At 41.8% G+C, this 13,190-nt stretch overlaps 1 protein-coding gene across 1 annotated transcript in view; it reads right to left on the bottom strand.

Moving 5' to 3' along the window:
- Positions 1-258: 258 nt before the first annotated feature.
- PPT1 (palmitoyl-protein thioesterase 1) overlaps positions 259-13,190 on the bottom strand; it is a 52,046-nt gene continuing 39,114 nt past the window's right edge. The window contains exons 7-9 of the mRNA XM_077482076.1: positions 8,156-8,254; positions 7,956-8,027; positions 259-4,113 (exon numbers count right to left, since the gene is read on the bottom strand). Coding sequence (XP_077338202.1) covers positions 3,991-4,113; positions 7,956-8,027; positions 8,156-8,254 — 294 coding nt within the window. The 3' untranslated portion in view covers positions 259-3,990. The remainder of the gene's footprint in view (positions 4,114-7,955; positions 8,028-8,155; positions 8,255-13,190) is intronic.

Below are 13,190 nucleotides of genomic sequence, written 5' to 3'. Positions count from 1 at the left end.
ACTAGTGATTGTGAAATTGCTTTTTGATTGGGGAGGTTAAAGTGTTTTGGGTTTATCTATGACATCTAGCAATTGCATACAATGCAACTCCAACCTTTCAAATTTCTTCCACTAATACTAGAAGTCATGGACTTTACTTCAGTAGGCAACTTTTAAAAGGCGAAGTGTCCCTTAAGTTTTAAAAATATATAAGGGGTGTAAAGGACACATCCAAACAGCTAAAGCTCAAATTACACACATAAGACAGATAGAAAGACGTAGCTGTAGAATGTTTTTAATTTCTGGGAAAACCCAGAATGCTTTGCAACTCCAGTGTAAATGGTGCTCCTTGTATTAAATGTTCATTGTACAATACAGATTTTATATACAAACACAAGCTATAAAAAACAGTTTAAAAACTCATTCTAGGCTGCCTAAAAAATACAAGTATCTTTAGGTGGCAGTCTTGACTTATGCCAGAATTCTTTTTGTGATTTTTTTTCTTATTGTGTCTTGGCAGCATTAGCCATTATATTTAGGTGAAATCAGAGGCATAAAAGGCAGTTTTATCACAAAATAGGCATTCTACTCTGGATCCAAACTCCAATCAGAACTTTGGTCACAGACAGCATGGGTAAGGGTTAAATACTCTGTCAGGATTTTTTTTATTATTATTATTATAATTCTTCTGTGTCCCTATTGGGAACAGTGCCCCCTTATTTGTAGCCTATGGGGTTCGAGGCACAAGAAGCAATTGGAAATCTCTCAATTTATGACCAACAGCAACAAAAATACATTTTCTAGTAGAGTGGGAAAAGGTTACAAAACTATTTTTAATGCATTGTGTGCCTTTCTGGGGAATCTCGGTACCCAATTTCTTGCCCCAGTATCACCGGTGCAAGAAGTGAGCAAAAATCTTTTCACTGGAGTAAGGCCTCTTTCACACTGACGTCCCGTTCAGATCCGCCTGTCAGTTTTTTAGGCGGACCTGAACGGGTGCTCCATAGAGGTCTATGGAGCGTCGGATGTCAGCGGTGACATGTCCGCTGACATCCGACCCGCTCCGATCCGAAAAAGTGTAACAGAGGAAAAAGCTATTTTTCCATCCGTCTGCGGATCGGATCGGGTGACGACGGGCACTGCGGTCCGTCGTCATCCGATCTCCCATAGGGGAGAGCGGCGCTGTGACAGATCCGTCCCTGCGCAGTGTGCAGAGACGGAGCTGTCATCTCCCTGCTCAGCGGGGATCGGCGGAGTGATCCCCGCTGAGCAAACGGACATCCACGGGGCGGATCAGAACTGATCCGCCCCGTGTGAAAGGACCCTTAAAGTATGTGAAACAGAAAAACTGGCGCTCAGAGTAACAAAACAAAATAAAAAACAAATTATCCACACAAAAAGTGAAATAAAATAAAATAGAAATAATTTTGCAGCTGCTGTATAAAAGTGCTAAGACTTAAAAAATTGCTATACCAGTGAAAACAGCGCTAGCAATGGTAACTACATAAATATACTCAAAAATAAAGTATCATCATATGTGCAAATGATAAAAAAATATATATAGTGTCCATCGCAATTGATTAAATTAATAAAAGTGTCCAACATACTGAACGTGCAACACAATAAGTCCCCTTCTTGGGCTGAACTTACCACCCAGGCAACCGAAGCCGATTAGGCAAATATATGAACTGATGGTATGAAGGGATTCCAAAAACCAACACCAGATTGCAGAGGGATTTTCATATAAGTGTTCCACCGATAAGAAAAAAAAAAAAAAGACTAGATATGATAAAATATTGCAAGACTTCTTTAAAAGAACTGCGCATAAAGCACTACCTTACAGGATGCAATGGAAAATCGAACATTCAGAGCAAACTTCCACGATCGCCGCTCAGCTAGCGTGCGTTCCACGGAGGCCGGAAATGGTGTCAGTGGCTAGACTGTAGACCGGAAATTACATCAACGTGTTTCGCCCCTCCTCCAGGGAGTTATCACAGAAAATATTTATTTTTGAGTATATTTATGTAGTTACCATAGCTAGCGCTGTTTTCACTGGTATAGCAGTAGTAAAAGTATGGCAGAGGTGCCAATGTCTGTCAGCGATCTAAACTTTTTAGCAGTAGTTGGGCTTTAAACAAAACATATTCATGCCTTTGGAAACCCAAAATCACCTTTTGCAGTCATTTGAAGAACAGACCAGGAGATTGATCTACTAAAGGAGTAAAGACTGTTCAATTTGCAAAACAAATTAGCACTTAGCTTAGGAAGTGAGGTGAAGCTGTGCTGTGATTTTTAGCGGTATTGCGACAGACAAATCAGACAGACACACTTCGCACATTTTTGGGACCATTGACATTTATACAGCAATCAGTGCTATAAATATGCACCGATTACTGTATAAATGTCACTGGCAGAGAAGGGGTTAAATGTGTGTTCTAACTATATGAGGATAGGACTGACTAGGGGAGGAGAAGGAACAACCGCCATGTCTCCTCTCCCCTAACAGAACAGGGGTTTGTGTATTTACACACACAAATCCCCATGCTGGCTGCGATTGCTGGCCACACACATCAGGTCCCCTACTGATGCGGTGGTGCGTGCGCCCTCTGGAGGCTCTTAAAAGGGAACCTCATATGAGATTTCGCACAGGGATGCCATTCTGCACCCGTAAAAAGACGTGAGCCGGTCGGGAACTGGTTAACATAAGGTTGGCCATACACGGAACAATATTTTTTTACTACAGGTTGCAGAAAAGACATCAACATGGACCATTCTGAGCATTTGTCTTCTTGCGGCATGTGATAACTACTAGCTACAGCAGTCGTTAGCAATAATTGCAGGTAAAACCCAGCAGGATGGTTGTACCCAAGTTGATCAATCGACTGATCAACTTGGTACATTCAGCCTGCCTATACACATTTCGAATCTCCGCCGGTTCCTGCTGAACTGGCCGAGATTCGAACAGTGTATGGCCTGCCTTAATGTATTAATATGAGTGAAAAAAAAAAAAATCACTTTCACACATTCTCTACTCCTTTAGTAAATCAATCACAATGAATTTTATTCCATATAGCTGCGATATGTTGCTAGTAGAAGGAAAAACCTAGAAAAATATATACTTTTTTAATACAGATATCTGTTGTATGTTGCTATAAAAAAGATCCCTACAATATCAGACAAGGAGCCATAAAGTGGAATTCACATGTACACAAAGTGAAGACATCCATGTTGAGGGCCACAGTAATGTTCTTAAAAATACAGTTGACTTACTGGCATCCCAATGATGTATAAACAATGCAGTAAATGCATGCTTCCACTTTGTAATGAGTTTGTGCATTGTTATTGCTGCTAGTCCAAATGGTTAAGAGGTTCAAGTAGAGCTGCACGATTCTGGCTAAAATGAGCCTCACGCTTTATTTGCTTAGAATAAAGATCACGACTCTAACTTTTTTGGTTTCTTTTTTTTTTTTTTTTAATTAGTTGAAGAGTATTTTTTCCCCCCAAAAAAATGCGTTTTAAAGACCACTGTGCAAATACAGTGCTACATAAAATATTACAATAACCGCCATTTTTTCTAGCAGAAAATACTGATTTTGTAAGCAACAAGCGTCAGAAAAAGGTTTAGTCTTTAAGTGATTAAACGGACCTAATTTACAGACCGAAGTTCATTCCTTTGATCTAAAAGAAGTAAAGGATACTTTGTTTATAGTTATGTTGACAATGTTGATAAACATTTGCAGGATTTTTTTTCTTCCTTTTTTACAGCTCTGAGCGAGTAGAGAATGTCTGCACTTACATTAATGAATTGTGTAAAAGCTGCATAGAGATGGCGAGGGGGGTTGAATCGAGATCCCAATTTTTTTTAAATCACATTAATCGTGCAGCTCTAGGTTCAAGCTATAATGCATGTTATTCCAGTGCAATTTGGCAGGAATGCCTGTTTAAGAATAGAGCTACAGCAAATAAACAAAAATTCAAAAAAAATAAAAAAATAAAAATAAAACACACATATTAGTGAAGGAAGGGCACAATTTTCTCATTAAACCATTCCTCAGAAAACTGGAGGTGGTCACCATCTGCAGCCAAGAACACTAGCTTTCCAGCTTTATCCATTGCTCTCAAACCCAAGCGATCCTGCAAATATATAAATAGAAGATATTGTTTTGTTGTATGTATACAATGACCAAAAAAAAAAAAAAAAAAAAAAAAAAAAAGAAGGATAGGCTACTTTTTTCAACAGCAGAAAAAACTAGGGCTGAAACAACTAATCGATTAATCGATAACAAATCGATTATGAAATTGATTACTATTTTCATAATCGATGAATCGGCCAGTAACATAATGGGGTTAAAAACTAAAATGAGCCCTTTATAGTACAAAAAAACAAATAATTGCTACTGTAAATATTACAGTTCTACAGTAAAAAAAATAAATAAAATGAACCCCTTACAGTAGTGATTATCTGCTTTTTTCTACTATAAACGGCCAATTTTAGTTTTTTTTAACCCCATTATGTTACTAAACGTCTTAGACCTGGTTCACATCTGTGTGTTTATTGGTGCTTTTTGCAGAAATGCACTGCATTTCATTTACATGGTTTCCTATGGGACACGTTCACATCTGAAAGGGTCAGGGACTTTTAACGCGAAATGGTGCTTTATTGGTCAATGGAGAAGCTGCAGAAAAAGGATGTAATGCATTTTTGCAGCAATTTGTGTTTTTTAATCTGCCCAAAAAAATGCAAATTGCAGTAAAATGATGTGCGCAAAAATCAAAAACGTACAGCAAAAAGCACTGCAGAAACAGATCAAAAGCAAACTGCATAGGTGTGTACCGAGCCTCATGCTGGTCACACAGATCAATTTTCAGATGAGAATATTCAGACGAAAAATCTTTGTACATTCGCTAAATTAAAGAATTTTGTTTGAAATTTTCACAATGAATGTAATATCTGAACGAAAACCACATACACTGTCTGAAAATTCCCTTGACTAAGAAGTTTTATATCATTTCTAGATTTTCCCGTCACTGTGGTTGAAAATGAACATCAATTTGACCCACTTTTATTTATTTATTTATTTATTTTTTTAAAGGTTATTAACTGATTAATCAAAACAATAATCGGCCAACTAATTGATTATGAAAAGAATAGTTAGTTGCAGCCCTAGAAAAAATATTTCTCAACCAAACCACACAAATACTCCAAACACATGTCTACGTATCTGTTTAAATAGAACAAAATATAAAAACGTTTATCTAAAAAAATTATTTAAGTTCCACATAGAAATTGCTAAAAATGCTGTACCTGGTGGGTTATAGACATTACAAAAAAAAAACACAAAAGAATATAATTTAAGCAATTAGTGTGCGTTTTAGTTGTCCTATATCTTTTCCCTGATAAACAACAAGTTATATTAATAATTAAAAATAAACCCTAGGCTACCAGTCATGGTGGGAGAACACAACAATGATAGTTTACATATACGTCATATTGTAAAAGAGCAGTGGGTACAGCAAGCTTTGTTGAAGGTTTTAAAATACCATTCAGCTCCTTGTTGTTAATTTGCAGATCTTACTGGGAGTGCTGTTACTTTAAACAAGCTACCACTAGGACTACGCACTACTTGAGGCTTGTTGAAAGCCTGTTGAATTCTACTAGCAACTCGCTCAACCCTTTTGCTGCTAGGTCATTTTTTTTTTGCAAACACATACTAAAAATTGTATATTTTCTACATGAACACACACTTAAAGCTGTAGTAAACCCGCACATTTTTTTATTTTTTTTTTAAACCTGCAAAGCAAAAGGCATAATGAGCTAGTATGCACCGCATACTAGCTCATTATGAAATACTTACCTTAGAACGAGGCCCCGACATCTGGCCCGATCCACTCCGAGGGAGCTGACATGCTCCCTCGGCGTTTCTTCCGGGTATCGCGGCTCCGGCGCTGTGAGTGGCCGGAGCCACGATATCGTCACTCCCACGCATGCGCGCGGGAGATTTCAGTCCGGCCGCTCGGCTGCTGCCGGATTTTGACGGCGAGAAACCCCTTGTGCGCATGCGCCGCTGCAGTCAGCGGCGCATACCGAGGGGAATATCTCCTAAACCGTACAGGTTTAGGAGATATTTTTTTTACCTACAGGTAAGCCTTATTATAGGCTTTCCTGTAGGTAAAAGTTAAAAATGTGGGTATACAGCCACTTTAAAGTGAGAGTTCCACCGTTTTTTTTTTGTTTGTTTTTTTTTTTTTTTTTTTTATAAGCCAGCAGCTACAAATACTGCAACTGCTGACTTTTAAAATAAGGACAGTTACCCAGTCCAGCACACCCTCGATTTCGGCACCCGAAGCCGATCTCTCGATCGTCTCTCCGGTGCTGCCGCCACCATCTTGGGTATGGGAATCAGGAAGTGGAGCCTTGCGGCTTCATTTCCCGGTTCCCTACTGCGAATGCGCAAGTCGCGCTGCGCAATAAGGATGGTCCCCGCTGTCTCTGGGATCCGTGTGTTTCCCAGCAGACAGCGGTGGACCCGCTGGAAGTGGCGTAAATATCCGCAGATTCTGCGGATATCTATGCCGGAAGTGGGTGCAGATACCTGTACTGTACAGGTATCTGCACCCCCCTCCCACCTGAAAGGTGCCAATTGTGGCACCGGAGGGGGGGAGGGTTCCAATGAGCGGAAGTTCCACTTTAGGGTGGAGCTCCGCTTTAAAAAAAAAATTTGAAAGCAAAGACCCTTTAGAATAAATAAGTGGTAGTTTCATTTTCTTATGTCACATATTTGCGCTACCGTTTATTAAAATTGGATTTTTTTTGTACTCACCATTAAAATCCCTTTATTTGCAAACGTATGACACTGCCCAGTACTTTAAATTTTAATCACAGGGTTATAGCACCACCTCATGGAGAATACTAGGCACAAAAATAAAAGCACTATCTAGGGATGGCACAGATGGTGGGCGGTCCCCACCTGCTCTGTTGGCTACAAAGCGGTAGAGACAGCAAAACATGGCAAGAACATAATAGAGGGAAAGGAGCTTTGTCTTTAATCAGTGCTAAACCGACATACATTAGAGAGGAGAAAGAGCGAGAGATGAGATATATATATATATATATATATATATATATATATATATATAAAAAATATGTCCTGACAGTCTTGTTTGACTGTACAATCTTCCCTGGAGCCCCAAACATCAAGGCTACCAATACATAATTTTTGTAGTTCTAAACTGACATTGGACAATCAGAGTGTAATGTGTATGTGCAGTTTCGCAAAACATTTGTAATTCTGTTCTCCAACTGTGTAATTTTGTAAGTGCTTTGTTTGGAGCTTGTAAAACATTACACAGCACCGAACATTGCATAACAAAATGTTGCCTATTACAAATTGGATAATTACAATACCTGGCCTTAGGCAATATTGTGAATCTTTCCAAGGCTCACATTACAAAGTCATTTACCAAGAAAACAATTAAAAAGGGGTTCAACCCAATTCTTAGCTGGGAAGAAAGAATCAAATTTCCAGTGTTAGTGGGTCCCGAGGACAGGAGTTGAGAACCACTATTGTAGTGGATCCAGCAGAAGCCATTATGTACAAGCAAATTCTGATGACCTTCATTAAAAAAAAAGGGGCACACCATTTGCAGGACATTTTACTTGATTCAGCATCAAACTTATGTACTTGCGATAAACACACTTATTGCAGCACATCACAACAAATGAAGGCACTAAACTGCATTGTGGCGACTGTTAGGAAAAACATTGCAGGTGCATTTTCTAATTTATTGTGATTCGCTGGCAGTCAAGGTAAAATAATAGTGCAACGTACTTTAACACACCACACCTGATTGCACAGATGTGCACAACTGTGGACAAGCCCAAAAAAAAATAATAATAATAAAATAAAAAAATCAGAAGGAAGAAGAAGGTGGTTCCTCTTCATAAAATCACAAATGTAGGTTTGTGCTATGGTTACCTCAGAATACAAGGCGCTTTCTTGCAATGTCATGGTCTCTTTGTCTTGTCCAGGCTTGTAGAATCCAAACCACTAGAGACATTATACAGAAAAATAAAATCATCATCAAAAGAAAATGGTTAGCAATATGAATGACTGTTTTTAACCTAATCACTGAAAACAGCAGTAACTAATACATTAGCTAAGAAGATATTTCTAACCTCCGATTCAGAAGGCTCCACCATGGAATCTCTGAGGAATTTCACCATGACAAACTTATTCAGAGCTTGAAGATTTCGCTTGTAACTTTCATTTATACCCTAAAATAAACACGTTAAAGCTGATAAAGGCAACAATAGTCATCAGTTAGAAAAGTAGAAGTAACCTAAATAAAACGTTTATTAATTAAAATGGGAAAAAGTTAAAACCTCCAAGTTATTTCAATGTTTTCTGTGCCTTCTCATACCAGTAACACCAAGTTCTTTATTTCTTGTTTTGGTATTACATGTATAAAAAAGTGAGGGGAAATAACCTATTCACAGACATCAACTTTTAAGAAATACGATCAGTGGCACCAATGGCGTTTTCTCTCATTTAATGGCAGTCTCTTATAAAAAAAACTAAAAATTCTGACCAACACTCATTTGAAATGCATTTTCCTGACGCCTTCATGGCAGCACACGCTGGGTTGTGACTCCGCCCCCACAACCTGACAGGATTGGATTAGCTATAAATTTGAAGGGGAGACTCCCCGCTGCATTCTCTTTTTTATCCTCACCTGACAGGTTGGTCGGACGTGGTTCCTTGTTACAGATGAAAAAACAGCCTCTACCGCATTCGCCCCAGCAGGTTCAAGCCTCTCTTGTTTGGAAGTCCCTCCTGTACAGTCTCTAAAGGAGCTTCTATGGAGGGAGCCCCCCACTCTGGTGGTCTCAAGGGGCATTTTTACTGGCATTTTTTATAAAGCTTTAAAGAAGCTTTCCTTGCAGTGGATCTCCTTTTTTTCCTTTTTTCTCTTGTTTCCTCTAGCCTCTCTAATAGACTGGCTGTTACACTGATTAGAGCCCAGGTTTACTTAACTTTAAAAAAGAAATTTTTAAGTACTTTCCTTTCCTTGCTTCCTTTCCTTGCAGGTCTTGCTGGTACCTGTTATCCCTCTCGTGCGCCGTTCGTTCCGCCGCACTGCGCATGCCCGGTCTCAGGATTTTTGTTCCTGGGCTTTCCTTGCTGTTTCCCTCTTCCAAGATGGCGCGGGTGTGTTCGTATCACTTCCGCGCATGCGCGGAGCGTCACTCAGAGGCGGTATGGCACCAGTTTTAAAAACACAGTGCTCCTGTGTAAATATCAATACATGATGTATTGCTGGCTGCAATTGGGAAAAAACTGCTCTGCATTCCTAGTTTCTGAGATCTGCTAAAGGTAAGTCCCTGTGGGGTTTCTTTTTATTCTTTTTACTTGTTTTTTTCTGTTATACTTTAACGTTAAATAATATTTAAATATTTATGTTTTATTTTTTTCTGTGCAAGTTAATTGTTTTAAAAAAAATAAAATAAAAAATGTGTCGGTATGATTCTTTATAGTCCCTTCCTGCTTATGCGCTTCCTTCTCACGTTTTAGACTATCCTGTACCCTTTCCTTATGGAGTCCACTGCCCACGCAGACCACCATCAGCAAGTTAGGTAAGAGGCTTCACCGGTTAGGTACGTATTGAAGGGGAGATCAAAGGGGAGATCAAAGTACGTATTGAAGGGGAGATGTCAGATGCTTATTGCTGCCGTTTGTTTTTTCGGCAGCCCGGCTGAGTCAAGAACGGCAAGTTCTAGACAGGGGAGAAGATCCAGCCATACCTCAAGCAGGAAATCTCGTCGAAGCCGCTCAAGATCCCCATCACACCACCGAAGGCATAGCCATTCACGGCATAGCCACTCACACCGCAGCCAGTCAAAACGTAGAAAATCTCCTCCCTCGCACCATCAGGGTCGCCATGTTCGTCCTGCACCCAATGCCTGCTGGGTATGCGGTGCCCCGGCTTTGCCAGACAAGCTTGCTTGTCGTTCATGCTTCAGTGAGGCCACTAGAGAAAAAGAAGCTGATGCTAGAATGGCCACGGATCTCATTAGAGAGTCCGTACGGGAAACATTGCTGGAGTCAGCTACACCGGCTATGGATAGAGCAGTTCCTAGCACATCTTCTGCGGAACCTCGTATCACCCAAGTATCAGAATCCTCCTCCTCGGAGGAATGTCAAGATATGTCAGCCGGCTTTGACTTTTCCCTGGTGGAGCCCTTTGCAAAATCCGTTAAGGAGGCTATTGGCTGGCAGGAGGACGCGGCTAATCCTCCGAAGGTGCGGAAATAGATCCAGAAACCTTCCCTTTTATTGAGGAACTTGAAGACCTCATCAAGGACGAATGGGAAAGATCAGGTAAGAGAGCTAGCCTCTCTAATAGACTGGCGAAAATGTATCCCTTAAAGGAAGCAAAGGTGAAACCCCTTATGAACGCCCCCGTCGTTGACTCTTCATTGATGCGCCTGGCCCGTCACGTAACTTTACCGATCAAAGATGCGGTCTCTTTCCGGGATGTTTTGGATCGAAAAATGGATCTGGAGTTGAAAAAAGCTTATTCCACGGCTGGAGGAGCCTGTAGACCAGCAATTATTACGGCGGCAGTGGCCAGGGCCATCTCAGGATGGGCATCCGGAGTGGAGAAGGACCTCAGAGACGGCGTCGAGATGGAGAAAATAATATCTTCCTTGCAGGAGATCAGACTCGCAGGGGATTTCGTGGCGGAGGCCTCGGTAGATGTTATTAGATCTTCTGCAAGATCAATGCTGGCCTCGGTGACAGCAAGAAGAGCTCTATGGCTCAAGCCATGGGTAGCGGACGCAGCCTCAAAAACTAATTGGTGCCGGATTCCATACGATGGTTCTAACCTGTTCGGTGCCAAACTAGATTCAGCCATCTCCAAAGTTTCCGGAGGGAAGTCAGGTTTGATCCCCTCTGACAGAAGACCTAGGACACAGAGAGGTCCAGCCTTCAAACGCAATTTACCAGACAAGTACCGGGAATCTAGATCCTACCGTCCTGGTAGAGAATTTAGAAGAGACTGGAGGAGTACAAAACCCTCCTTTCTCAAATTACAAAAATCCAAGGCCAATCCGGCTGGGGATCAGCCGAAATCGGTTTGAAGATCTGCCTGCCCACCCGGCCCAGGTGGGCGCCAGGCTAAGGAGCTTTTCCAAAACTTGGGCAAGGCACATAGAAGACTCATGGACACTTTCCACAATAAAATTTGGGCACAAGTGGAAGTTCAAGAACGGTCTTCCACCAAGCTACTTCCGTGCAACCAGGCTTCCGTCTTCATTATGCAAGAGGAGCCTGTTAGTGAGATATATAACAGAACTGAGACAAAAGGGTGCAATCCTAGAAGTACCATCACACCAAAAAAGGGAGACGGTTCTATTCCCCTCTTTTTTTAGTGAAGAAGAAAACGGGCGACTTGCGACCCGTACTGGACCTCAAGAGACTCAACAGAGGCATCCAAGTAGAGTCCTTCAAAATGGAGAGTTTACAGTCTATTCTCTTAGCAATAAACCTAAACGACTGGATGCTTTCTATAGATTTGTCAGATGCTTATCTTCACGTGCCAGTTCACCCGTTTTTTTCAAAAATTCCTGCGCTTCGCCATAGATCAACACCACTTCCAATTTCAGTGTCTTCCATTCGGCATCTCCTCGGCTCCCAGGACGTTTACCAAAGTTCTGCTGCCACTAATAGCTTTCCTCAGGGAAAGAGGGTTATGAGTCCACCACTATCTGGACGACATCCTGCTGTTAGCCGGGGATCAAGAATCTCTGATTCTCCATCGGGAGATTCTTCTTGCGACCCTCCAGAAATTTGGGTGGTTAGTCAACTGGAAGAAGAGCAGTCTACAACCTACACAGAGGATGGTCTTTCTGGGGGCAGACCTAGATACCAAATTAAACAGAGTACAGCTTCCACAGGAGAAGGTCAGACCTTTAGTACGGAAAATGCAAAGGCTATTGTCAACAGACCAGTTGCCGGCCAGAGACTGCCTGAGTATACTGGGGACCATGTCAGCAACAATACCTATGATTCAGTGGTCCCAGTGGCACATGAGACCTCTCCAGATCTCGTTTCTCAGGCAGTGGGATGGAGTATCAATGCGTCAAACCATCTTGGTCTCCAATACAGTGAAGCAATCAATATGGTGGTGGACACACTGCAGCAACCTCATGGGATACAGGCCGATAGTCCCTCCAGATCCAGAAGTAGTAACTTCGGACGCCTGCCAGACCGGTTGGGGAGCCCATTTTCAAGACCTGGCAGCCCAGGGGCAGTGGCTTTTTCAGACCTTGGGCTTAGTCTCCAACATCTTGGAGCTCAGAGCAGCTTTTCAAGCCTTGCGAGCCTTTGCACCACTCCTGAGAGGCAAAAGTGTAGTTATCCGCATGGACAACAAAGTGGCAGTGACCTATATTCAGAGGCAGGGAGGTACCAGGAGTGTCACTCTTATGGAGGAAGTTCGGCCCATTTTAGATTGGGCTCAGATACATCTTTCAAGCCTAAAAGCAGTTTATGTTCCAGCAGCGCAAAACATGCTAGCCGACTACCTGAGTTGAGAGACTTTTTCCAACAACGAGTGGTCCCTGAACCCTCGAACCTTCACTCTTTTGACAGAACTTTGGGGAATGCCAGAGATAGACCTTGCAGCTACTCCAGCAAATACCAAATGCCTCAGATTCCTGTCAAGAGGATCATTCCCATCAGCAGAAGGGGTGGACTGTCTGAGTCACCCATGGAATTTCAGGCTGGGATACATTTTTCCTCCAATTCCATTGATCGCGAGGTTTCTATCCAGACTCCGGAGATCCTCGACGACGGTAATCGCAGTTATACCACTGTGGCCAAGGAGGCCATGGTTCACGACACTTCTCCAACTCAGCCTTCAACCTCCTATTCCCCTTCGGATATCTCCGGATCTTTTGTCCCAAGGTCAGTTCCTGCACCCAGCTCCGGAGAAGCTGCACCTGATGGCCTGGAGATTGAAAGGGCTAGGCTGAGAGCCCAGGGATGTTCTAAAGAGGTCATAGCGACTCTAATGCAAGTTACAAAATTCACGACCAATTCTATTTATTCTAGAATTTGGGAAAGATTCTGCTCCATGGCTCAACTGAAAGGATGGAATAGTGTTTCCCCAGAGCCTGCTCACATTCTGGATTTCCTCCAGTCAGG

This window comes from Lithobates pipiens, unplaced genomic scaffold, assembly GCF_037356315.1.
Source record: "Lithobates pipiens isolate NorthernLeopardFrog02 unplaced genomic scaffold, aLitPip1_a1.2 Scaffold_16, whole genome shotgun sequence".
In the NCBI taxonomy this organism is placed as follows: domain Eukaryota; kingdom Metazoa; phylum Chordata; class Amphibia; order Anura; family Ranidae; genus Lithobates; species Lithobates pipiens.
Note: the sequence above shows the minus strand (reverse complement) of the source record. Positions and strands in the feature narration are given on the sequence as shown.